The sequence below is a fragment of the Dendrobates tinctorius genome, unplaced genomic scaffold (genome assembly GCF_039654945.1).
Source record: "Dendrobates tinctorius isolate UK_male_01 unplaced genomic scaffold, ASM3965494v1 ptg000054l, whole genome shotgun sequence".
Taxonomy (NCBI): domain Eukaryota; kingdom Metazoa; phylum Chordata; class Amphibia; order Anura; family Dendrobatidae; genus Dendrobates; species Dendrobates tinctorius.
Genome location: NW_027361722.1, coordinates 17,582,294 through 17,609,693, shown reverse-complemented (window position 1 = coordinate 17,609,693; position 27,400 = coordinate 17,582,294). Strand labels below are relative to the sequence as shown.

The window sequence follows — 27,400 nt, the reverse complement described above, 5'->3', positions numbered from 1 at the left end:
TTGAAAGAGTTAGCAGAGGACACTGCAGAACCACAAGCCAGAATCTTTGAATAATCCTGAAGAACAGAAGTCCCAGAAAATTGGAGAAGGGCAAATGTTGTCACTATCTTTAAAAAAGGAAATAAGACGGAGCCAGGAAATTACAAGCCAGTGAGCCTTACTTCTATCCCAGGAAAGATATTTGAACAATTTATTAAACAGCATATATGTATGTATTTGTATAAGAATGAAGTGATTAACCAGAGCCAGCATGGGTTTGTAGAAAACAAGTCATGCCAGACTAATCTAATTTCCTTCTACGATGGAATCACTGACTGGGGGGATCAGGGAAATGCGATAGATATAATATATCTTGACTTCAGCAAAGCATTTGATAAAGTATCTCATATTATCCTTATTGAAAAAATGTCTAAGAATGGGACTGACAAGGCTACGGTTAGGTGGATTCATAACTGGCTCAGTGATCGTACTCAAACAGTGGTAATAAATGGTTGCACATCCAACTGGAAAAGTGTTTCAAGTGGGATACCACAAGGCTCTGTCCTTCCCCCAGTGCTGTTCAACATTTTAATAAATTATCTAGATAAGGGAACTGAAGGTGAACTAATCAAATTTGCTGATGGTGCAAAGCTAGGAGGGATAGTTATCGCTAGAAAAGACAGAGAAATGATTCAGAAGGATCTAAAAAAGCTTGAACAATGGGCAGCGACTAATAGAATGGTATTTAACAGGGAGATATGCAAGATTCTACATCTGGGCAAGAAAAACTAAAATTGCATTTACATAATGGGAGGAATAGAACTACACAACAGCATGTGTGAAAGACTTAGGTATACTAATAGATCACAGACTGCACATGAGTCAACAGTGTGATGCAGCAGCAAAATAGGCAAACACAGTTCTAGGATGTATAAAGAGAAGCATAGAGTCTAGATCACATGAAGTAATTATCCCCCTCTACTCCTCCTTGGCCTCATCTGGAAAACTGTGTCCAGTTCTGGATACCGCATTTTAAAAAAAGACATTGAAAAACTGGAGCAAATTCAAAGAAGAGCTACAACGGTGGTGAGCGGACTGAAAAGTATGTCCTATGAGGAACAGTTAAAGGATCTGGCAATGTTTAGCTTGCAAAAAAGAAGGCTTAATAGCTGTCTACAACTATCTGAAGAGATGTCACAGTGTAGAGGGATCATCATTATTCTCATTTACACATGGAAACAAAAGAAGCAATGGAATGAAACTGAAAGGGAGAAGATACAGATAGATATTAGAAAAAACTTTTTGACATTTAGGGTGATCAATGAGTGAAACAGGCTGCCACGAGAGGTGGTGAGTTCTCCTTCAATGGAAGTCTTCAAACAGAGGCTGGACAGACATCTGTCTGGGATGGTTTACTGAATCCTGCATTGAGCAGGGGGTTGGACACGATGACAACTCTAACATTCTATGATACTTTGGAAGTGAAGACCAGGGAATCCAACCAAGCAAGTTTGGACCCCTGCCTTTGGCTATGCTGACCTTTCTTCTATAGCCCGTTTCAGCCTGGCAAGGCATCCCCTGCAGACATTCATCACCAATCAATGACTACTTTAGGGTTTGTAACCTGGAGATCCAAATTGGAACGTGTGAACCCTTGCCTTTGTTTTGTTTGCACTTTGTTCTTCAGCCCATTTCTGCCTGACATCGCTGTCAGAATACCAACCAACCATTGGTGACTACTTTGGGAGCGATAAACCGGAGATCCAAATGGGAAAGTTTGCAACTGCATGAGTGGTCTAAGGATGAAAAATGGGATTTTTTTTTATCTTTGCCATGGTCTAGTCATTGCCAACTCAGTTGAGGTTTCACAACATCAAATGCAAAAATTAGGATTTTGGAATGGCGGTGCCCTTGTTGATGTCTTTAGATCATGCAAAAACTTCTGAATTCTTTGTACACTTTTCTGATTTCTTTTTTTTTTTCTTACAGAGAACCAAGAAAGTGATGGATCCTCCAAGTGCCATCTCATCGTCCCTATGAAATATCTCATTATCATCCTTCTCGTTGTGCTGGCTATTGTCCTGGTGATTGCTACCGGCCTGATTGGTGAGTGCTATTCATTATTCAGTGGCATCTCCATTAAATTGTCAAGGATTAAATGTTTTACAAGCCACTTGAAAGAAAGAATAGAGACGGTTAGCGGCTTTTTTTTTCATTAAGCAAAGCAAGTTGACCTTTCTCACCTTCATTGTCTGACGGTGCGATGAATGGCCGATGACTTGATAGCTTGTTTATCAGTGTATTAATGGCTTAATTGGACAGTAGACATTCATTATGTTGGATGAGTTTCATGCACTCTTCTACTTAGCGAAATTTCACTGTCTAACTGTGTCTAATGTCTGGTCCCTGTGCAATTCCAGAACGCATTAATCTTCTGCGGGTCTCCTCTCAAGTCTGCTCGGTTCACTCCAAAACAACAGCAGCCTGTGGAGTGGGCTTTTCAGAAAACAGACTGTGTATCGATTAGGATTTTTACATGGGATGTGACGAACCTGTGTTAGATGTAGGTCTACGAGGTTCCTATATCAAAAGAAAACCCTAAAACCCTAAAACTAGACCCCTAGTTGTATCCATTTCCCTACAGGCGTCCCCACCCACATACTGTAGATCTTTTCTTTGAGGATACTCCAAAGGGTCTCAATAGGGTTGAGGTCAGGAGAGGATGGTGGTCACATCATGAGTTCCTCTACCTTTATGCCCATAGCAGCCAATGACTCGGAGACTTCTCTGCTGCCTGAGACTTATTTGTGCATTGTCAGCATGATGATGATGTTGCTACGGATGGCACGTTTCTTTATTTTTTTCACCAAAGTGTTCAGTCAGAAACTCTATATAATTTGCCAAAGTAGTTTCCTCACCTTCAGGGACCTACTAGCTCTCACCCCATGATTCCAGTCCAAAGCATGACTCCGCCACTTCCTTGCTGACGTTGCAGCCTTGTTGGGACATGGTGGCCAACCATCCAATACTCCATCCATCTGGACTATCCAGGGTTGAACGACATCATCAGTAAACAATTTTGTTTTACAATTACTCTTCATATCTGTCTAGGCCACTGCAACCGTTTCTGCTTGTGAGCTGAGCACTGTTTAGGGGTGGCTAAATACACTGCTCAAAAAAATAAAGGGAACACTTAAACAACAGAATATAACTCCAAGTAAATCAAACTTCTGTGAAATCAAACTGTCCACTTAGGAAGCAACACTGATTGACAATCAATTTCTCATGCTGTTGTGCAAATAGAATAGACAACAGATGGAAATTATTGGCAATTATCAAGACACCCTCAATAAAGGAGTGGTTCTGAGGGTGGGGACCACAGACCACATCTCAGTACCGATGCTTTCTGGCTGATGTTTTGGTCACTTTTGAATGTTGGTTGTGCTTTCACACTAATGGTAGCATGAGGCGGACTCTACATCCCACACAAGTGGCTCAGGTAGTGCAGCTCATCCAGGATGGCACATCAATGCGAGCTGTGGTAAGAAGGTTTGATGTTTGTCAGCGTAGTGTCCAGAGGCTGGAGGCGCTACCAGGAGACAGGCCAGTACACCAGGAGACGTGGAGGGGGCCGTAGGAGGGCAACAACCCAGCAGTAGGACCGCTACCTCCGCCTTTGTGCAAGGAGGAACAGGAAGAGCACTGCCAGAGCCCTGCAAAAAGACCTCCGGCAGGCCACAAATGTGCATGTGTCTACACAAGCGGTTAGAAACTGACTCCATGAGGATGGTCTGAGTGCCCGACGTACACAGATGGGGGTTGTGCTCACAGCCCAACACCGTGCAGGACGCTTGGCATTTGCCACAGAACACCAGGATTGGCAAATTCGCCACTGGCGCCCTGTGCTCTTCACAGATGAAAGCAGGTTCACACTGAGCACATGTGACAGACGTGACATAGTCTGGAGACTCCATGGAGAGTGATCTGCTGCCTGCAACATCCTTCAGCCTGACCGATTTGGCAGTGGGTCAGTAATGGTGTGGGGTGGCATTTCTTTGGAGGGCCGCACAGCCCTCCATGTGCTCTCCAGAGGTAGCCTGACTGCCATTAGGTACCGAGATGAGATCCTCAGACTCCTTGTGAGACCATATGCTGGTGCGATTGGCCCTGGGTTCCTCCTAATGCAGGACAATGCCAGACCTCATGTGGCTGGAGTGTGTCAGCAGTTCCTGCTAGATGAAGGCATTGAAGATATGGACTGGCCCTACTGTTCCCCAGACCTAAATCCGATTGAGCACATCTGGGACATCATATCTCGCTCCATCCACCAATGTCACGTTGCACCACAGACTGTCCAGGAGTTGGCGGATGCTTAAGTCCAGGTCTGGGAGGAGATCCCTCAGGAGACCATCCACCGCCTCATCAGGAGCATTTCTCTTCGTGTATACTCATCAGGAGCATGCCCAGGCGTTGTAGGGAGGCCATACAGGCACGTGGAGGCCACAAACAATACTGAGCATCATTTTGACTTGTTTTAAGGACATTACATTCCACTTTAATTTTGCGTGTGACTCCAAATCCAGGCCTCCATTGGTTAATGAATTTGATTTCCATTGATGATTTTTGTGTGATTTTGTTGTCAGCACATTCAACTTTGTACAGAACAAAGTATTCAATGAGAATATTTCATTCATTCAGATCTAGGATGTGTTATTTGAGTGTTCCCTTTATTTTTTGAGCGGTGTAGTAGGTTTATTCGAAACTGGAAGCCTCTGGAGGATCCTACACCTTAAGGTTCGTGGGACTCCAGAGGCACCAGCAGCTTCATATTTCTGTTTGCTTCTTTTAATGGTATTTTAGCAGCTGCTGTCTCAATATGATGAATTTGTCTGGCAGAATCCTTCCTTATTATATTTTTATCTGCACAAAATAAGTCAGCCACAAATCTCTTCAGAGTTCAATGCTCATGCTTAAGTTTTCGTGAATTATCTAATGTTTTTATACCTTGTCCAAGGACTAATTTCAGTGATCCAAAGACCCTGAGACACAAACCATCCATGAGGTTATTAGGAAAACCAAAAATTCCATCTTTATGACACTTCAATCCAATCTGCATAATAATTTGGACCACGGTGGAGTTTGTTTTGTTCTTTCTGCTATGTTGACCCAGGAAACTTTCTGAGCTTGTGGAGGGCTCATGCATTTACACAGCAGCCAATCTCAACAAGAACATCTGCAACATAAAGTTTTCGGGGAGAGCTCAGCAGACTGAGGACGTGCAAAAATAGATAAGATAGCATGATCATAATTTTATTTTGTCTTCCAGTTCATTACACATGTCCTGGGAAGATTCGCTGCCAATCCTCTTCAAAATGTATCCTAAAGTCCAAACGTTGCGATGGAGTCTACGACTGCCCGGATGGAGATGATGAACTCCGATGTGGTAATCTCAGTACTGCCTTGCTGATATTCTTCATGTGTTGGTTTTAAGTATTTTTCTTAAGCTCTAATTTTACACTGGGTAGATTCACATTATCGAATATTGTAGAACTACAGTTATTGGTCAGACTCATAACTATTACAGGTATTCAAAAAATAACCTCCTTAGTATGCTAAGTTTCAAAAAGAACAGCTGTTACATCAATTTCTGGCTTTACCATTGACTGCCTTTCTGTAAATCACAGACTTGTTTTAGGTCCCGCCCACCGCAACATAAAAGAGGAAAAAACAAGAAATCCTAAATAATACTGTCACGGGGTCCTTCTCTGGTATCACACAATCAACAGAGCAAGCGAAGAGTGAACAATTCCAAGACCTTTATTCAGGCAAAAATATGAAAAGGTCCATATTCAGTCCACCACACAAAGGATAAGATAGTCCAGAATAAGAATGCAGTCCAGTAACAGGATAAAATATCCAGGGAAACGAGATTCCAAAACTCTAGCACCGGAGGATAAAATGGGTCCTTGTCTCTGAAATGCAGTCTTTACACGATCCTGTCCACACCGGAACTGACTTGCCCAGCTCCTGTTCTCTCTCCACCCCCTTCCTTGTCCAGGGGTAGTCAAACAAGTTGGGGCGGTTTCCAGGCCTTCCAGAGGAGAACAAAGGGCTTTAGGGATTAATGCACTACAGGGGGTCATCAAAAGACAGATACAGTGAGGCTGTAGACTTACAATGTAATAAGAAAAACACTATGAAAATAACTGAAATAGAAAAATAGGAATATACAAAAAATGACATCCACATAGCATATCACACCATCACAATACAATGGAAGGAAAAATCCCTGATTGCATTCTGACAGTTTTGAAGGGATAGATCTCACTTTTATGAAACCTTTTCTTTTACCAGGTGTAAAGTGCATGAGAAGCAGAAACAGTGAGCCAGAGGTTGCTATGCCAGCTATGGGATGATATTATTAAAGCAGTAATTAGCACAGCAGATTATTATTTATTGTGATGAGTAAATGGCGACAATAAAAATGGTGCAATTCCGTTACGAGATAATAACAGATTTTGTATGACACGTTGCAGTGCGGCTGAGCGGACGGAGTGGCGTGTTGCAGGCTTACGCCGCCGGCTCCTGGAGAACCGTCTGTTCTGACGGATGGAAAAGCTTGTATGGGAATCTGACTTGTAAGCAATTAGGGTTTTCAAGGTAATGAGGATTCCAGTTATGTTTGCGCAAAATGTTGTGAATTTGTTTTTAAAGTTCGTGAAACTTTTTAATCTGCCCCTTTTATTTCTGTGTTTTTCCTTATTTTCTCAGTGGGATAATTGTGCTTGCTGCAGGGTTGTCTTGAAATTAAATTACCGTAATATTAAGAAAATGGTCTAACAGTAGGAAATGTGATAAAAATTAACAAATAAAAAACCCATTCCATTAGAAATAAACTGATAACGGGATGTGATAGAGCCGCGGCCCTGTGCAATGTGGCATGTTCAAAACGTTCGAGGAAAAAAGTAACAATGATAAAACCCAGTTGTCAATTTATTCTGAAATTTCTAAGAGTAATAACAGAGGAAAAAAAATTTAAAAAAATGGTAAAACTTATTTAATAATTTATTTCCAGGAGTAATATCAGAGGAACAAAAAGTTCTAAAAAAAATTAAAACTGGTAACAAGCAGTTGTCAATTTATTCAGAGATTTCTGATAGTAATAACAAAAGTTCTAAAATATTATTTGTCATTTTATTGGGAAATTTCTAGGAGCAAAAGTAGAGTAAGGTAAAACCCAGTTGTCAACTTATTCAGAAACTTTTAGGAGTAATAACCAAGGAATAAAAAGTGATGAAAAAATTTAAAAAAAATGGTAAAGCCCAGCTGTCAATTTATACAGAAATTTCTTGGAGTAATAATAGAGCAACAAAAAGTTATAAAGAAAAAAAAAAGCCTTGTAAGACCCGGTTGTCGATTTATTCAGAAATTTGTGAGAATAAAAGAGGAACAAAAAGTTACATGAAAAAAAAAAAAATAGAAAAACTTTTTGTTACTTTATTCAGAAATTTCTAGGAGTAGTTGTAGGTACGTGTGCCGACCGGGGGTGGTCCCTTTTTCACCGTGAACAGACTGGAGACAGAAACCGATGTGCGTTCAACAGGTCTTCTTTTTTGGTCGTCCTCCCGACGACCCCAGCAACATGACAGCTTCCGTACACACAGGCCCAGGTAACTTGCACCTTCTTCTTTCTCCTAAAGTGACGTACCTCGCGGTTCTATCGCTGTGGCTGCCCTAGGCCTACCACCACAGCGCTTCGCCTGTCCGAGTCTGTCGGTCTGGTACCCCCAGGCTTCCTCTGTCCTGCGGCTAACCTGTCAGGGCCACCCCCTTGACTGTCTCTCCTTCCAGTCCCTTCCGGAGCTCTTCTTCTTTCAGTCTCCTTCCTTCACTGAACTCCTCCTCCTGGACTGGTTCCCCTGGGCTCCCTCTCTCTCCCTTTTATTCCCCTCCCTGGGAAATCCCCTCTTGAGTCCCTGTAACTCCACCCACCATGACTTTGCACTTTCTTATGCTTTAGCTGCTGTTAAGTCCTTTCCCTACTTTCTTTTATCTCTCTCTCTAGTGGCCAAACCTCAGTACTGCACCGTCTCTTTTTCCTGCTGTCCCTAGTCTCCTCCTAGTGGCCAAATCCCAGTACTTCACCATCTTTCACTACTTCTAGCTGTCTCCCCACATGTATATACAAATTCACATCAAGTATATCTACTGCACATTTTCCATTCGCTGTTCCTCTTCAGACAGGTCCATAGGTCAGTCCACTTCCCTACATAGTAACAGATGAACAAAAAGATATAGGAAAAAAAAATGGTAAAACCCAGTTGTCAATTTATTCAGAAAGCTCTGAAAGAAATAAAAAGAAAAAAAGTTATAAGAAAAAAAAAAAAGAAGTGGAAAAACGTATTTGTCATTTTTTATTCAGAAACTTCTAGGAATAATATCGGAGCAATAAAAAGTTACAAAAAACCTGGTAAAATCCGGTTGTCAATTTATTCAGAAATTTCTTGGAGTAATAACAAAAAACAAAAAAGAAAAAAAAAAAGGGTGAATCCCAGTTGTTAATTTAGCCAGAAATTTTGGAAACAAAAAGTTATAAGAAAAAAATGTAAATTTATTCAGAAATGTCTAGTAGTAATAACAGAAAGTTACTAAAAAACAAACAAACAGGTAAAACCCAGTTGTCAAATTTCAGTGAGTAATAACAGAGGAACAAAAAGTTGTAAGAAAAAAAATAACTGGAAAAACTTTTGGGTCAATTCAGAAATTCCCAGGTGTAATAACAGATATATTACATTTTGGATAACATTCCAATGATTTGTCTTTTTTTCTCTTCTATGTTTTAGTATTTTCCTGCAGAAGTTTCTTTTTTATCATCTTTCTCCCTTTACTTTGCAGTTTTGTGAGCACTGGCTCCGTGCCAGTGACCGCTGCGGAGGAACAGTTTAGGCGAGAATTTGTGTCCATAACTAAATCTTCTAATCCGGACTTGCGGGAAACACTGATCCAGCAGATCATACAGGGGCAGTAAGTAGAGGTGCCGATCCCACCGCACCAAGTGCCACGAATATAGGTGGTAAGACTGCGGTGGGAGAGTAAAGAGTGAGCGGGGAGGACAGGTCCTCTGTCTCTGGAGGACCCAACCTGTCCCGCGCTACACAGACAGTCATTGATTTGAATGGACGCCGTGTAATACCTCGTTTCTCCTGTGGGGGTGCTGCTGGGAAATTGAACACCTTAGTTCCAGGCTTCTCCACAGATTACTGCTGATTTTCTGATTTTTAAGAAACCCTCCTAAAAACGTGGGATTGTTCAGTGTGGAGAAACACAACGGGAGACCATTTATTTCACACTAATTTTATTATAAATGTTGGGTCAATAATAGTTTAAAAATTAAAATACAGCACCGTTAACTCATTTTTATTTTATTTTTTTTAGGGAATTTTGCTCCTCGGGAAACGTCACCACAGTAAAGTGCGTGGGTGAGTATTCAGTACTGATCCGAGGGTGTAAGGCGATATTTTGGAATGTTGAGGAACAGCAGGAATATTTTTTTTTTTTAAAGATCGGAATTCGTCATCAATTTAAAAAAATAAATAAATAGAAAAAAAATCTGATTATTAATGCTGGCTGTCAGCATTTGTACAGTGTCAATAAAGTTTCAAATAGCTTTATTGACATTCACATTTCTCCATCATTTACTGAGTTAGTAATTCGATTTTTGACCAAAAATAAAGTTTGTTGGTTTTTATGAAAAAAATAAATATATTTTTATCTATTTTGTGTATCTTTATAGTTAATTAACATATTATTGACTGTTGTAAAATCTGAGATTTAACTTCACCCGGATTCCGCTTCTTTGTCGCTCGAACACTTTTTACCTGGGCCGATAATAACCAAATAACATGGGGATTCCAGTAATCTGCTCAAAGTCAAATTAGGCATTTTGCTAGAATTTGGCAGGGAAATTTCGATCAGAGGTGCATTATTATGCTGGGGGGGGCTCACCGGACCCCAAAACATAATAATGATGGGGTAAAAAAAAATTGAAATCTTACCTTGCTGCTCACCGATTCCGTCACCAAATCCTCCCAGTCTTCTGCGCAGCTCTTCTTCATTACTGCTCCACCATACACGACGATTCTTCTTTCTGGCGCCAGTTAGGACTCTGAGGTCCCAATGTGCGCCCCCTAGTGGCTGCCCAGGCCTCCTGCAATACTCATGTGTATGTAATGACATCAGAGGCCTCCTCAGCCCGGAGAGAAGACTGAGGAAGACGACAGTGGAGCACAGGGGGGGAGTTGTGAGGAGGATCGGCCAGCGCCTACGGCGGCAGCAGAGGTGATCAGCGAGGGGAGGTTTATTTACTTTTTCTCGGTTTTCTATAAATGAGAAAAATATGTGTCCCGCTGACATTTAGCTAAAGATGCACAAAAAAGATCAAATTCAGGATTATCCAAATATTTTTTGTAAAATTTGAGGGCTTGAACCGATTCCGTTCATCTCTTAGACTGAATTACGCTGATCAGCTCATGTAAAAGGACCTTTCAGTGAACGCAAATCAGCTTGTTATGTTATTGATCGCCGCTGATCTGTTGACGCTTTGGGCAACATTCTAGTTTCTGAGGCCGGGAAGATCGTCTCTATCGCCCCTGTTCCTTCTATGCTCTGCACTGCCGTCACATCAGATCTCTAATCCCTCTAATTACTTGCAGTGTGTGGAGAACGGCCCAGTTATTCCTCATCCCCCCGCATCGTGGGAGGAAACATTTCTGCCGAGGGACAGTGGCCGTGGCAAGCCAGTCTGACCTTCCAGGGCTTTCACCTGTGTGGCGGCTCACTCATCAGTCCACAGTGGATAGTGACAGCTGCTCACTGCGTCTACGAGTAAGTGCCGCACCAAGTCTTGTCACCAAAGTCACCGAACCTGTGTTTTAAAGGGGAAGTCTACTTGAAATAAATGGCGCCTCCTGTTGTCACATACTTGTTATATCGCCCCCTGGTGTTACATACTAGTTATGGCTCCCCCTGGTGTTACATACTAGTTATGGCTCCCCCTGGTGTTACATACTAGTTATGGCTCCCCTGTTGTCACATAATAGTTATAACGCCCCCTGGTGTTACATACTAGTTATGGCTCCCCCTGTTGTTACATACTAGTTATGGCGCCCCCTAATGTTACACACTTGTTATGGCGCCCGCTGGTGTTACATACTAGTTATGGCGCCCCCTGGTGTTACATACTTGTTATGGCGCCCCCTGGTGTTATATACTTGTTATGGCGCCCCCTGGTGTTACATACTTGTTATGGTGCCACTTGTGTTACATACTTGTTATGGCACCCCCTGGTGTTACTTACTTGTTATTGCGCCCCCTGGTGTTATATACTTGTTATGGCGCCCCCTGGTGTTACTTACTTGTTATTGCGCCCCCTGGTGTTATATACTTATTATGGTGCCCCTGGTGTTACATACTTGTTATGGCGCCCCCTGGTGTTACATACTTGTTATGGCACCCCCTGGTGTTACATACTTGTTATTGCGCCCCCTGGTGTTATATACTTGTTATGGTGCCCCTGGTGTTACATACTTGTTATGGCGCCCCCTGGTGTTACATGTTTTGTTTACTACATCGCTATGGATATAAAAAAATACATCAGAGAGCGACATAACAATTATGTGACAGTGATACCTGCACATAGGAGTATTTTTTTTGCAAATGTATTTCCTATTTATATGAGTAATTCAGCGTTTATGGCCCTTTTTTTCTCTGCTTCTGTCAGATATAATGCTTGTTGCATAGTTTCAGATGTGTCATTTTTAAGGCCTAATATGATTCATTCTTGGTCTTGGATGTAGAATCTCTGCAGAGATGGTGACAATGGTCTAGAGCGAGACATGAAACACAAGGACTATTGGAGATATCTGCACGTCCCCCACATTCATACAATGTGCAAACATCTCCAGTGACATGGGAATGGTAAGGCCCAGTTGCACTTCCAGGAGGCATCAAGTAGGAGTTTCCAAGAAGAGTAACAGAGGGGCCGTACAACACTACATTCTAAGAACAGTTGCTCTTTCTTTATTTTAAAGCAAGTATTTACCAGAATAGTGGCATCAAGAGAAGGAGAATGTGTGAAACCTAACCGTGCCGGTCTCCAGCCTCTCCTCTCCCAGTGCTCTGGATATACAGATTATAGCTGGAAAACTATCATAAGAATCCTTTGCTTTAATTGAAATGTCATCGGAGGCTTATCTGAGACGACTGTGACTCTCATGTCTCTCCATATCTTACATTTCCAGCCACCGCTCATTGAAGGCTCCTTGTTCTATAAAGAGCAAAAATAACATTGATGTCGCCGATGTCGTAATGCGCTGCGAGCTTACTGATGATCCACCGTGATGAAGGAGGCATGGAAAGGCATTGATGTAACTTGCACCAACTACTTGCACCAGTGACCCATTTCCGTCACATCTCCTCCAGTCCCTTTCCCCTGCTGTCACCCCTCACCTAACTAAAATATTTAACCTCTCTCTCTCTTCTGGTATTTTTCCCTCCTCATTTAAGCATGCCATCATACATCCACTACTTAAAAAACCATCCCTCGACCAAAACTGTGCCGCTAACTATAGACCTGTCTCTAATCTTCCCTTCATCTCTAAACTCCTGGAACGCCTGGTCCACTCCCGTCTTATCCGCTATCTCTCAGAAAACTCTGTTCTCGACCCTCTCCAATCCGGTTTCCGCTCTTTACACTCCACTGAAACTGCCCTCACTAAAGTCTCTAATGATCTGCTAACAGCTAAATCTAATGGTCACTACTCCATGCTAATTCTCTTGGATCTCTCTGCAGCATTCGACACTGTGGATCATCAGCTCCTCCTCACTATGCTCCGTGCCATTGGCCTCAAGGACACCGTTCTCTCCTGGTTCTCCTCCTATCTCTCCGACCGCTCCTTTACTGTATATTTTGCCGGTTCCTCCTCCTCTCACCTTCCCCTTACTGTTGGGGTTCCTCAAGGATCGGTTCTAGGCCCCCTCCTCTTCTCCTTGTACACTGCCCCTATTGGTCAAACAATCAGTAGATTTGGTTTCCAGTACCATCTCTATGCTGATGACACCCAATTATACGCTTCTTCTCCTGACATCACGCCAGCCTTTCTAGAGAATACCGGCGATTGTCTAAACGCTGTGTCTAACATCATGTCCTCACTATATCTGAAACTGAACCTGTCAAAGACTGAACTCCTTGTGTTTCCTCCCTCTACTATGTACCTATACCCGACATTGCCATTTCCGTGTGTGGTTCCACTATTACTCCCCAGCAACATGACCGCTGTCTTGGGGTCATACTTGATTCTGAGCTTTCCTTTGCCCCCCACATTCGATCACTGGCTCGCTCTTGTCATCTGCACCTCAAAAACATTTCTAGAATTCGACCTTTTCTTACTTTGGACTCTGCAAAAACTCTTACTGTTTCTCTTATTCATTCTCGTCTCGACTATTGTAACTCTCTTCTAATCGGTCTCCCTCTTACCAAACTCTCCCCTCTCCAATCTGTCTTGAATGCTGCAGCCAGGATCATATTCCTCACCAATCGTTACACCGACGCCTCTACCTTGTGCCAGTCATTACACTGGCTACCCATCCACTCCAGAATTCAGTATAAACTTATTACCCTCACCCACAAAGCCCTCCATGGCTCAGCACCACCCTACATCTCCTTCCTTGTTTCAGTATACCACCCTACCCGCGCCCTCCGTTCTGCTGAGGACCTGAGGTTAGCATCCTCAATAGTCAGAACCTCCCACTCCCGTCTCCAAGACTTTACACGTGCCACGCCAATTCTTTGGAATGCACTTCCCAGGTCAATACGATTAGTCCCCAATCCCCACAATTTTAAGCGTGCCCTGAAAACGCATTTATTCAGACTGGCCTACCGCCTCAACACATTAACCTAATCTATCCCTGTGTGGCACAGCCAAAAGTTTTACCACAACCAGATTTCCCGCATCATGTTCCCACATGCTTTATGCATCCATTAGCCCTCTGTGTCTGTACTGTTACACACTTAACATTATGGCTGGTCCATACAATCAGGGCAACTGTTACCACCCACCTTTCGTGTGTACCTCTTTCCTCATAGACTGTAAGCTTGCGAGCAGGGCCCTCACTCCTCTTAGTATTTGTTATAATCTATGTGATTATTGTTATGCTGTAATGTCTATTGTCTGTACAAATCCCCTCTGAAATGTAAAGTGCTGCGGAATATGTCGGCGCTATAGAAATAAAATGTATTATTATTATTATATATAATGTAGCAGAGCCGAGTATATGGATAATAATGCTCCTTCTGATTGGTCTCCAACCATTGCAAGACTAACACCGCCACCATGATCCTCAGCTGCAAGATCCTGTCTCCAAAACACACCAGCAAAAGGCCACCTCTTAATGTCTTCAGTAAAACAAAATTAAGACTTTGGAGTGGCCTAGTCAAAGTCCTGACCTTAATCCAATTGAGATGCTGTGGCATGAGCTTGAAAAGCAGTTCATGCTCGGAAACCGCCAATGTGGCTGAATTACTACAATTCTGCAGAGATGAGTGGCCAAAATTCCTCCAGAGCGCTGTAAACGCCTCATTGCCAGTTATCGCAAACACTTAATTGCAGTTGTTGCTGCTAACGGTGGTCCAACCAGATATTAGATTTAAGAGGCAATCCCTTTTTCACACAGGGCCCTGTAGGTTTGGATTTATTTTTCCCTTGTGTTCTCTTTGTCTAATATTTACATTTGTTTGGTGTCTGAAACATTTAAGTGTGACAAACATGCAAAAGAATAGGAAATCAGGAAGGGGGCAAACACGTTTTCACACAACTGTAAATCTTGCGTTTTTCTATTCACATTACTACAGCAAGAAGATATTTTAAGCATAAGTTTGGCACGGTATAAATCATTCTCTAAAATGTATAGATTGGGGGAGGAGGGCTACTGCTGCAGACAGTTGCCTAACAGCCAGACTGAGTTTAATCTTTTAATGTAAATATTTTACTGTATGTATATACCGCTGTCCCCGATGGAGCTCACAATCCATATTCCTTATCAGTATGTCTCTGAGGTGTAGGAGAAAACCGATGCAAACTCCTTGCAGTTGTAGTCCTTGGTCGGATTTGAAACCAGGTCCCCAGCAAGCGCTGCAAAGCTACAGTACTAACCACCGAGCCACCATGATGCCAATAAGAGTCACAAGATTTTTTCTTTTCTCTTAGCACTATATTAAGATTATATTTTTAATTATAAATTTGGCACTGCTACATCTGTGTAGGGAATACTATAACAATCATTGAAAGACACCGTTTAAAATTGATTGATCAGGAGAGGGCTACTGCTGCAGCCAGTTACTTAACAGCCAGACTGTGGTGTTTTTTATAAATAATTTTCTGGGACACATACAGAAAAGTTAAACCATTTCTTTTTCTGTCTCTTAGTACCATATAAATGTTGTTAATTACAAATTCAGCACTTCTAAAAATGTATATGGAATATTGTGAAAATCATTTTAGACCACATGCTAAAAATGAGAGATCAGTTGAGGCGGTCTACTGCTGAAGCCAGTTGCCTAACGGCCAGACTGCCTGCTGCGGCCAGTTGCCTAACGGCCAGACTGAATGCTGCCGCCAGTTGCCTACCAGCCTGACTGACTGCTGAAGCCAGTTGCCTAACGGCCAGACCGCCTGCTGCGGCCTGTTGCCTAACGGCCAGACCGCCTGCTGCGGCCTGTTGCCTAACGGCCAGACCGCCTGCTGCGGCCAGTTGCCTAACGGCCAGACTGAATGCTGCCGCCAGTTGCCTAACGGCCAGACCGCCTGCTGCGGCCAGTTGCCTAACGGCCAGACTGAATGCTGCCGCCAGTTGCCTACCAGCCTGACTGACTGCTGCCGCCAGTTGCCTAATGGCCAGACTGACTGCTGCCGCCAGTTGCCTAACGGTCACATTGCATGCTGCGGCTAGTTGCCTAATGGCCAGACTGCCTGCTGCTGCCAGTTGCCCAATGACCACACTGACTGCTGCTGCCAGTTGCCTAATAACCAAGCAAAAGCTTTTTTTTTTATAATTTCTTTTTCTATCCATAACACTATATCAATATTATATTCAGTCACAAATCCGATACTGCTACATCTATATATGGAATATAATAAGAACACGTTATATACCTAATTGTTACCATTATGATGTTGCTTTATTGAGCCTTCTTTCCCTTGATTTGCAGCTTATATTTTCCAGACTCATGGAGCGTACAGGTCGGGCTGGTGAATCAACCTCTGGAGCTTCCGACTAATTCAGCTCTGGTGGAAAAGATCATTTATCACAGCAAATACAAATCAAGCTCCATGTCCAATGACATCGCCCTCCTTAAACTGGCTGCACCCTTCACTTTCAATGGTTAGTGGGGCACCTGGTGCTCCTTGGCAGAGATCTACTTGCTTTAGGGGAGACAGTGATCCCTGGGGGGAAGTATACAGGTTATCTCTCCTCAAAAAAGGACGACAGCTCTCTCTCCTGTGTCTGAGATCCTTCATGTTTCCAGACATTGACTTACAGCGCAGCTACCAATAGGTGGCAGCAAAGAGACAGTTTTCTTCCTTCTGGAGAAGAGCTAATTTGCATAATGATGTTGCAGTGTTCTTTACCAATGGTGGAGGCGGAAGATAGTAAAGCGTCTCATAACACTGCGGGATGGAATGGTTGGATGGCACAGAAGGCAAAAAACAGTAAATGTATAGGAGGCTGTGCGGTTCACAGAGGCAGCAATCTGCTTTAGGGGCGACGCATTTAACCCCTTTAAACCCTGTGTACTTTTCCCAAAAAATGTTTAACCAATGAAATATAAAAAAAAAATATATATAACTTTGGTATCACTGTAATGGTCCTGACCAGAAGAATCCCACTGCCAGGCCATTTTTACTGCACAGTGTAAACCATAAAAAAAAACAAAATGTAAAAAATAAAATGGTGAAATTGTGTTATTTTACCATTTCACATTAATTTCCAGTACATTAGAAGACAAAATAAATGGTGCCATTCAATAGTACAACTTGTTCTGGGTAAAAAAAAAAAAAAAAAAGGCATTATAAGGCTATGTGGGGAAAAAAGGTGTGGGTCTCAGGGGAAGAAAGGAAATGAAAGCGCAAAAATGAGAAATTGTCTGATCCTTAAGGGTTAAAGTGCATCAGAAGAAAAGATTGTGTCTACCTTTTTCTTGTTCAAAAGGACTTGATATATAATTACGTTATGCAAAACCATTGATTAAAAAACAAGCAATTACAGAAACAAAAGCATAAAATTGTGCAATACTTAATTCCCCCTGTGGGGGTGCTGTAGGAAAATTGAACACCTGGTGCCAGGTTGTTCTGTAGATTATGGCAGATCACTATAATTTGATTGTCATGTTGAGCTTTCTAAAAAAAAAAAAAAAAAAATCACACTAGGAGGTAAAATATTATTACTATTATTATTATTATTATCAACAATGCACATAATAGTAATAATAAACATAATAGTAATAAAAATATTCGTAATAAAAATACAAATATTAATAGTAATAATAAAATAGTATTGATTGTAATAATAAACATCATAGTAATAACAATTGTAATCCAAATAACAGAAATAAAAATAAAAATATTATTGATGATAATAGTAATAAAATATTATTATTTATACTAATACTAAACATAGTAATAACCATTGTATAAATAGCAATAAGATAATAATAATAGTAATAGTAATAATACAAGTATCAGTAAAATAAATAATAATAATATAAAGAATAATAGTAATAGTAATACAAATATTAATAAAAATAATAAAACTTATTTTTGATAATAGTAATAATAAAATGGTAATGCAAACAAAAGTAGCAATAAAATAAATATATTAATAATAATGCAAATAATAATAGTAATAGAAATAATAAATATTAAAATAAAACAAATGACTAATAACAAATTTAAAATAATAATACTAATATTATTAATAATAGTAGTAGTAATAATAACATAAATATCAATACAATTAATAGCAATATTACTAATACTGACAATAGAAATAATACAATCAATAATAATAGTAATAATAGTGTCACATTTTCATGTGCACCCAATGACCATAATAAATACTGATAATGGCTAATAATGCAATGACATTGTAAATCTTAATATGGCAGAGACAGATCGTGGTAATCCCAGGCGACATCCACATAGTGCACATAAATGACACCGCACACTGAGGACTTGCTGTCATTCTGTCACACCGCCACCTAGTGGCTAGCAGGTATAATTACAGCCTCTCATATGCTTTCTATTTCTCTTATCAGGCTTTATACAACCAATATGTCTCCCAAATTATGGAGAGGATTTTCCAGAGGGTAAAATCTGCTGGATATCAGGATGGGGAGCCACGGAGGAAGGAGGTAGGCGACAATTAGAGTGTGATAAAACATGTAACCAGCATTGAACGGTGCTTTAAAGAAGAAAAAACAACATAACTTTTCAAAAACAGCGCCACAGGAGTCCACAGGTTGCGTGCGGTATTGCAGTTTAGCCTTATCGATTTTAATAGCGCTGAGCTGCAATACCAGACACAACCTATACACGAGTATGGCGCTGTTTCAAGGAGAATTAAATGACCAGAATTACCAGGGTGACCAGACGTTATTACCACCGTGCAAGAAACTGAATCGGGAGCTTGTGTAGGTTGGAAAACGGAAGGAACAAAGCTGGGAAATTGAGAATAAAAAGATGACTGAGCTGCAAACTGCTAACACAGGTTATAACGGAGACTACATCTAGTGATTGTTTAGTGACCGTGTCACAGTGTGGCGGTATTATTCGAGCTTGTTTAGTAGCATCAATGGTAATATTGCTCTTCGTAACGTGTTTTTTTCGCTAACATTATAGTAAAATGATAGTGTCACTATCTGAAGTTATTGGTATGGTGTCACGGTGTGGCGGTATTATTTGGGTTTTGGCATGTGGTATTATTGGTAATAATGGTCTTTGCATAATATTTCTTGTGGGTGATATGAAGCGCAACAAGAAACAGCTATATGGTCCATCAGATCCCAAAGTAATGGCATCACTTAGCAAGAAGCCATCATTTTGAATTGCTGCAGACGAGGCTGTGTATACACACGTGGTCAAAATTGTTGGTTCCCCTCGTTTAATGACAGTAAAACCCACAATGGTGACAGAAATAACTTGAATCTGACAAAAGTAATAATACATCAAAAATCTATGAAAATGAACAAATAAAAGTCAGACATTGCTTCTCAGCCATGCTTCCACAGAATGTAAAAACAATAAAACTCATGAAATAGGCCTGGACAGAAATGATGGTTCCTTAACTTAATATTTTGTGGCACAACCTTTTGAGGCAATCACTGCAATCAAACGATTCCTGTAACTGTCAATGAGACTTCTGCGCCTCTCGACAGGTATTTTGGCCACTCCTCAAGAGCGAACTGCTCCAGTTGTCTCGTGTGTGAAGGTTGCCTTTTCCAGACGGCATGTTTCAGCTCTTTCCAAAGATGCTCAATAGGATTTAGGTCAGGGCTCATAGAAGGCCACTTCAGACTACTCCAATGGTTTCCTCTTGGCCATTCTTGGGTGTTTTTAGCTGTTTGTTTTGGGGTCATTATCCTGTTACAGACCCATGACCTGCGACTGAGACCAAAGCTTTCTGACACTGGGCAGCACATTTCTCTCAAGAATCCCTGGATAGTCTTAAGATTTCATTGTACCCTGCACAGATTCTAGACACCCTGTGCCAGATGCAGCAAAGCAGCCCCAGAACATAACAGAGCCTCCTCCATGTTTCACAGTAGGGACAGTGTTCTTTTCTTGATATGCTTCATTTTTCCATCTGTGAACATACAGCTCTGGCAAAAATTAAGAGACCACTTTCAAATGTTCAGTTCGACTGATTTTTCTCTCCATAGGTATATCGTTGAGTAAAATGTAAATTGTTATTTTAGTCTATAAACTTCTGACAACATGTTTCTGAATTTCCAAGCAATAAATTTTATATTTTTTTTTTTTTGACAAAGAAAAATTGTCAAAATAAAAAAAAACAGTTTTCAGACACCAAATAATGCTAAGAAGACAAGTTCATAATCATTTAGAAACAACAATACTAATGTTTTAACTCAGGAAGAGTTCAGAAATCAATATTTTGAGGAATAACCATGATTGTTAATCCCAACTTTCATGCATCTTGGCTGCTTTCCTCCAGTCTCTCACACTGCTTTTGGGGGACCTTATGCCACTCCTGGTACACATATGTCAGCAGTTCTTCTTTGTTTGATGGCTTGTGACTGTCCATCATCCTCTTGATTACATTCCAGAGGTTTTCAGTGGGGTTCAGGTCTGGAGATTGGACTGGCCATGACAGGGGTTTGATGTGGTGGTCTTTTAATTTTTGCCAGAGCTGTAGATCTGATGTGCCTTGCAAAAAAGTTCCATTTTTGTCTCATCTGTCCATAGGACATTCTCCCAGAAGCTTTGTGGCTTGTCAACATGTAGTTTGGGAAATTCCAGTCTGGCTTTTTTTAAATTTTTTTTTCAGCAATGGTGTCCTCCTTGGTCGTCTTCCATGAAGTCAACTTTGGCTCATACAACGACAGATGGTGCGATCTGACACTGATGTTCCTTGAGCTTGACGTTGACCTTTGATCTGTTTAGAAGTTTTTCTGGGCTCTTTCGTTACCATTCGTATTATCCGTCTCTTTGATTTGTCATTAATTTTCCTCCTACGGCCACGTCTAGGGAGGTCGGCTACAGTCCCATGGAGCTTACATTTCTGAATAATATGTGCAGCTGTAGTCACAGGAACATCGAGCTGCTTGGAGATGATCTTATAACTTTTAAGTCTATAATTTTCCTATCTCCTGAGACAACTCTTTCCTTCACTTCCTCTGGTCCATGTTGAGTGTGATACACACCATGTCACCACACAGCACAGTGAGGATCTGTAGCCTTCTATAGGGGCCACTCACTGACTCCAGGATTGTAGACACCTGTGATGACAATTGGTGGGCACACCATGATGTAACATGTCCCTTTTGTCACATTATTTTCAAGGGAACCATCATTTCTGTCCAGGCCTATTTCATGAGTTTAATTTTTCTAAAAACTCTGTGGAAGCATGGCTGAAAAGCAATGTCTGGTGCAGTCAATGTGTACATACATTACATTACTGATCCTGAGTTACATCCTGCATTATACCCCAGAGCAGCACTCACTATTTTGCTGGTTCAGTCACTGTGTACATACATTGCATTACTGATCCTGAGTTACATCCTGTATTATACTCCAGAGCTGCACTCACTATTCTGCTGGTGCAGTCACAGTGTACATACATTACATTACTGATCCTGAGTTACATCCTGTATTATACCCCAGAGCTGCACTCACTATTCTACTGGTGCAGTCACTGTGAACATACATTACATTACTGATCCTGAGTTACATCCTGTATTATACCCCAGAGCTGCACTCACTATTCTACTGGTGCAGTCACTGTGTACATATATTACATTACTGATCCTGAGTTACATCCTGAATTATACCCCAGAGCTGCACTCACTATTCTGCTGGTGCAGGCCCTATGTACATACATTACTGATCCTGATTTCCATCCTGTATTATACTCCAGAGCTGCACTCACTATTCTGCTGGTGCAGTCACTGTGTACATACATTACATTACTGATCCTGAGTTACTTCCTGTATTATACCCCAGAGCTGCACTCACTATTCTGCTGGTGCAGTCACTGTGCACATACATTACATTACTGATCCTGAGTTACACCCTGTATTATACCCCAGAGCTGCACTCACTATTCTGCTGGTGCAGTCACTGTGAACATACATTACATTACTGATCCTGAGTTACCTCCTGTATTATACTCTAGAGCTGCACTCACTATCCTGCTGGTGCAGTCACTGTGTGCATACATTACACTACTGATCCTGAGTTACATACTGTATTATACCCCAGAGCTGCAATTACTATTCTGCTGGTGCAGTCACTGTGTACATACATTACAGTACTGATCCTGAGTTACCTCCTGTAGTATACTCCAGAGCTGCACTCACTATTCTGCTGGTGCAGTCACTGTGTACATACATTACAGTACTGATCCTGAGTTACCTCCTGTAGTATACCCCAGAGCTGCACTCACTATTCTGCTGGTGCAGTCACTGTGTACATACATTACATTACTGATCCTGAGTTACATCCTGTATTATACCCCAGAGCTGCACTCACCATTCTGCTGGTGCAGTCACTGTGTACCAGGGTGGATAAAAATCAATGTTTTTTTTAAAAAAATCAAAAAAATCGGATTTGTTTTATTTAAATCGGATTTTTTTTATTTAAATCGGATTTTTTTCAATAAACTGCTTTTTGAGGAAAATATTTTACCATCCAAAGGTTCTTCCATCATGAGATAAAGCTGAGTTGTTTAACTCAGTAGAATAAAGGCTGTATATGTGTAACATTCACAATGCCATGCTCTTCCAGAGGTTTCTGTAGGATTAGTGGGCAGTTTCTCTCCTATATTATCACAGACGCTCGCTTTACTTACGCAGTTCTCAAAACTGAATTTGACTCCGCAGAGGTCCCAGCCTCTTCTTCACGGCAAAAATGTTACAACATGAACAGAGTTGAGAAAAAGACCTTAATCCTATTGTTCTACAAACCTATGAATACAGAATCAACCCCTTCAGTGCCAAGTCCAAGAAGTTAGACAATATGTTTCTGATTGTTTGGAGTGGAATAGATCTGCACAACACAAGAAGAATGTGAATCTAAGTGTGAGGAGGAGGAAGGGCAAGCAGACAAGAAAATGAAAGTGAAACTTTGAGCACAATACTGCAGCATAGCCACAGACAGACAAGTCTGGATCTGTTTGTGTGTACGATCTGAGGTTTATTACATTCTTTCCTTATAATGGCAGCAGGCCGTAAAAGAGACCCAGTTTGGGAATATTTTAATGAAGCTCCTTCGCCTATCGGTAAGGCAGGCATGCGTGCAAAATGCAAACGATGCAACAAAAAGATGGAAGGCCTGGTGGTGCGAATGAGGCAACATCATGAGAAGTGCGGTGATGAAGATGACCAAAGAAACACTTCTGAACAGGCAGGATCTTCAGGTTGGTAAACATTTTTATTGAATCCTATTTCTAAAGACTGAACTGTCATGTGTGAGAAAAATTATATTTCTTATTATTACTGCATGTTACTGTCATTTGGTACAGTTATGAAGAAAAACAAATATTCCTTTTGGGGCAGGGGCAGTGATGTGTTGTGTACAATAAGCAGAAATTGTATAAACGATAAAATAACAGCATTGACTTTTTTTGTTTAGGGGAATTCATGGATTCTGGAAACTATCCACCTCCAAGATCACCATCATCCTGTTCTACAGTTTCAGAGTTATCCATCCAGGATAGTGCTTCATTAGCAGCAGCAGCATCATCATCAGACACCCACAGCCACATATCACCATCACCCAAAAGGAAGAAAAAACCTTTACCTCCTGGAACCACCATAGATAGGTTTGTGATAAGAACTAGCAGATTAGAAAAAGAGTTGATTGATGAAAAAATTGCCCAGTTTATTTATGCAACGAACTCTTCTTTCCGTCTGACTGAGAACCCACATTTCATTAATATGGTTCAGTCACTGAGACCAGGATACAGTCCACCCAGCAGAGCTGATGTTGCAGGGAAACTGCTGGATCAAGTGTATGACAGAGAAATGGAGCAATGTGCAACAGCTCTGGAGGGTAAAATTGTTAACCTAAGTATTGATGGGTGGAGTAATGTCCACAATGATCCTATTGTATGTGCTTGTATAACAACAGAAGAAGGTAAAGTCTTCCTTGCACAAACAACTGATACGTCAGGAAATACACACAGCAGAATACTTACAAGAAGTGGCAGTAAAAGCTATAACGACATGTGAACAAAAATTCAAATGTCTAGTACGCAGTTTGGTCACTGACAATGCTGCAAACGTATCCAAGATGAGAAGAGATTTAGAAGAGCAGGGAGGGAATACAAAGCTGCTAATAACATATGGTTGCAGTGCTCATTTGCTGCACCTCTTAGCCAAAGACTTAAGTGTTCCAGAAATAAAGGCTAATGTTGTTGAAATTGCTAAATACTTCCGTAATAACCATTTTGCTGCAGCAGCTCTGAAAAGGATGGGTGGAACCAAGCTAACGCTCCCACAAGATGTTAGATGGAACTCTGTGGTGGACTGTTTTGAGCAGTATATCAAAAACTGGCCTATTCTGATGACACTTTGTGAAGAAAATCGAGATAAAATAGATGGCACTGTCACGGCCAAAATCCTCAACATTGGGCTTAAGAGAAATGTTGAACATATGCTGAGCTTCCTGAAACCCATCTCTCAAGCTTTAAACAAAATACAGAAAAATAGCTGTTTTATTGCGGATGCTGTTGACATTTGTAAGGAACTGAGTGAACACTTAAAAACAGAACTACACATGGACAGAATTAAATTACAAGCAGTAACAAACGAATGGGACAAGCACTGACTCCAGCTCATTTTTTGGCAAATATTGTCAATATCCAATATCAGGGTCAAAACCTAAGTGCTGAGGAAGAGGACTTAGCTATGACATGGGTATCCAGTAATCATCCATCTTTAATGCCAACTATAATAAACTTCAGAGCTGAAGATATTTTAAGGAAGGTCACACCAGTAAACTGGTGGAAGTCACTTAAGCGCTTGGATTTAGAGACTGTTCAAGTAATGATTTCACTTTTAACAGCAGTAGCTTCTTCTGCAGGCGTTGAAAGAATATTCTCTTCCTTTGAACTCATTCATTCTAAATTGAGAAATCGGTTGGGACCCAATAAAGCAGGAAAGCTTGTTTTTCTTTTCCAGATTATGAATAGGAACAAAGAAGAAGATGATGATGAAGATGACGACAAGTGAGCTACAGAGGACATCAGGGACAGTAGTATTTAAGTTTTTCATGTGTCGGCTGGGCTGACAGTCTAAGTTTCTTAAAATATATATATATTTTGTTTAGCCAAATTAGTTAACAAACATGGATGTTTGTTTAAGCAAATAACTTATGCTGTAATGTTGTTATTGTTTCAGTTGAATAAATCTATTTAAATTGTTATTAAGGTCAGGATTATTTTTCTCCTTCCTAAGTACAACAGAACAGTGGTGTCCAAATATGAATGATTAACCCATTAAACTGGGGAGAAAAAAGTAATATAAAAAGTGATTCTAAAAATCTTCATCTACTTGCATGTTAAAGTAGCAAGAACTAGTTTAGGTAGAAACTTTGATTTAAATCACTGATTTAAATCAAGCCTTACTGACTAGTGATTTAAATCGTGATTTAAATCAGTTAGATTTAAATCAAATCCACTCTGCTGTGTACATACATTACATTACTGATGCTGAGTTACATCCTGTATTATACCCCGGAGCTGCACTCACTATTCTGCTGGTGCAGTCACTGTGTACATACATTACATTACTGATCCTGAGTTACCTCCTGTATTATACTCCAGAGCTGCACTCACTATTCTGCTGGTGCAGTCACTGTGTACATACATTACATTACTGATCCTGAGTTACATCCTGTATTATACCCCAGAGCTGCACTCACTATTCTGCTGGTGCAGTCACTGTGTACATACATTACATTACTGATCCTGAGTTACATCCGGTATTATACTCCAGAGCTGCACTCACTATTTTACTGGTGCAGTCACTGTGTACATACATTACATTACTGATCCTGAGTTACATCCTGTATTATACCCCAGAGCTGCACTCACTATTCTGCTGGTGCAGTCACTGTGTACATACTTTACATTACTGATCCTGAGTTACATCCGGTATTATACACCAGAGCTGCACTCACTATTCTGCTGGTGCAGTCACTGTGTACATACATTACTGATCCTGAGTTACATCCTGTATTATACCCCAGAGCTGCACTCACTATTCTGCTGGTGCAGTCACTGTGTACATACATTACATTACTGATCCTGAGTTACATCCGGTATTATACTCCAGAGCTGCACTCACTATTCTGCTGGTGCAGTCACTGTGTACATACATTACTGATCCTGAGTTACATCCTGTATTATATCACCAGAGCTGCACTCACTATTCTGCTGGTGCAGTCACTGTGTACACACATCACATTACTGATCCTGAGTTACATCCTGTATTATACCCCAGAGCTGCACTCACTATTCTGCTGGTGCAGTCATATGTCCCTTTATTCAGTGTTGTCACGTGTCTCATATACAGTGTGGTGACATGTTCACCATATACAATAGTCACATATCTTGCATGTCCCCATATACAGTATAGGGTGTCACATGTCTCCTATGATCTCTTTATCTATCTAGTAGCAGCTTGAACCTCTGATAGGAATTATGTCCCGTATATACAGTGCAGTCATATTTTCATAATATGCAATGCAGCCACGTGTTCCCCATATACAGTGCACTCACATGTCCTCATATACAGTTCTTTGCTGATCTATATTTATTTAAACATTTCTGTTCTTCAAATCATGTCTTTATTCATTGGATGAAGCAGTGATGCAGTGTAAAGCACAGGGGAAGAGTCTAGCAGTCTGTGAGCCCAAACTGGTCCCCTTTGGGGAATAGCCTGACACATGGCGGTGCCTCCTCTCGGACCCTGCACTGGACTCACCACACTCTTCCGTCAGTTTCTGAAGAGTGTTCCTTTAATTTATGGGTCATTTTTTTCTTAAAGGGGACACGCACAAAAATAAAATATAAATTTCGGAACAATCATTCAGAAGGAGCTTTTGTGATAAGTTTAATAGTTCATCGCACCATCTTGTGTAAATGGCCGGCTCAGCGCTGGGAATCGGTGTTATTTTTCTGTGTTTTTTTTTTTATTATTTTTTATTTTTTTATGTTAATGGTTGATCGGCTCAGCAATTATATTTTTTTGTGTGAAAGATATTTAAATGAGGGATTAGGAAGCCGCTTATTCTTCTCCTTAAAGCCGGCTGCCGAATTCATTGCATCACGCTCGGTCGCCATGGAAACGGCTGTATTATTACCGATTCAGCGCAGCAATGGGATCGCAGCAGGTGGCGAGTGAGCGAGACGGCGAGGAGACAAAAAGAAGAAAATAACATGTCAGGCACAAAAGTGCGGCTCCATCCCCCGCCCCGATGGAGAATTCACAAAAATGAGGGGAGTCATGAAATATAAGGAAAAAGTAGGAAGAGTAAAATCTGGCTACTGATATCCACAGATCCCCCATAACAGTGCATCATCCACAGATCCCCCATAACAGTGCGTCATCCACAGATCCCCCATA

The 27,400-nt window shown here is 41.0% G+C and overlaps 1 protein-coding gene across 1 annotated transcript in view; it reads left to right on the top strand.

The window, feature by feature from the left end:
• TMPRSS3 (transmembrane serine protease 3) overlaps positions 1 to 27,400 on the top strand; it is a 77,127-nt gene that overhangs the window by 7,314 nt on the left and 42,413 nt on the right. The window contains exons 3-10 of the mRNA XM_073577221.1: positions 1,969 to 2,085; positions 5,306 to 5,422; positions 6,516 to 6,639; positions 8,875 to 9,003; positions 9,415 to 9,458; positions 10,692 to 10,863; positions 16,244 to 16,416; positions 18,350 to 18,445. Coding sequence (XP_073433322.1) covers positions 1,969 to 2,085; positions 5,306 to 5,422; positions 6,516 to 6,639; positions 8,875 to 9,003; positions 9,415 to 9,458; positions 10,692 to 10,863; positions 16,244 to 16,416; positions 18,350 to 18,445 — 972 coding nt within the window. The remainder of the gene's footprint in view (positions 1 to 1,968; positions 2,086 to 5,305; positions 5,423 to 6,515; positions 6,640 to 8,874; positions 9,004 to 9,414; positions 9,459 to 10,691; positions 10,864 to 16,243; positions 16,417 to 18,349; positions 18,446 to 27,400) is intronic.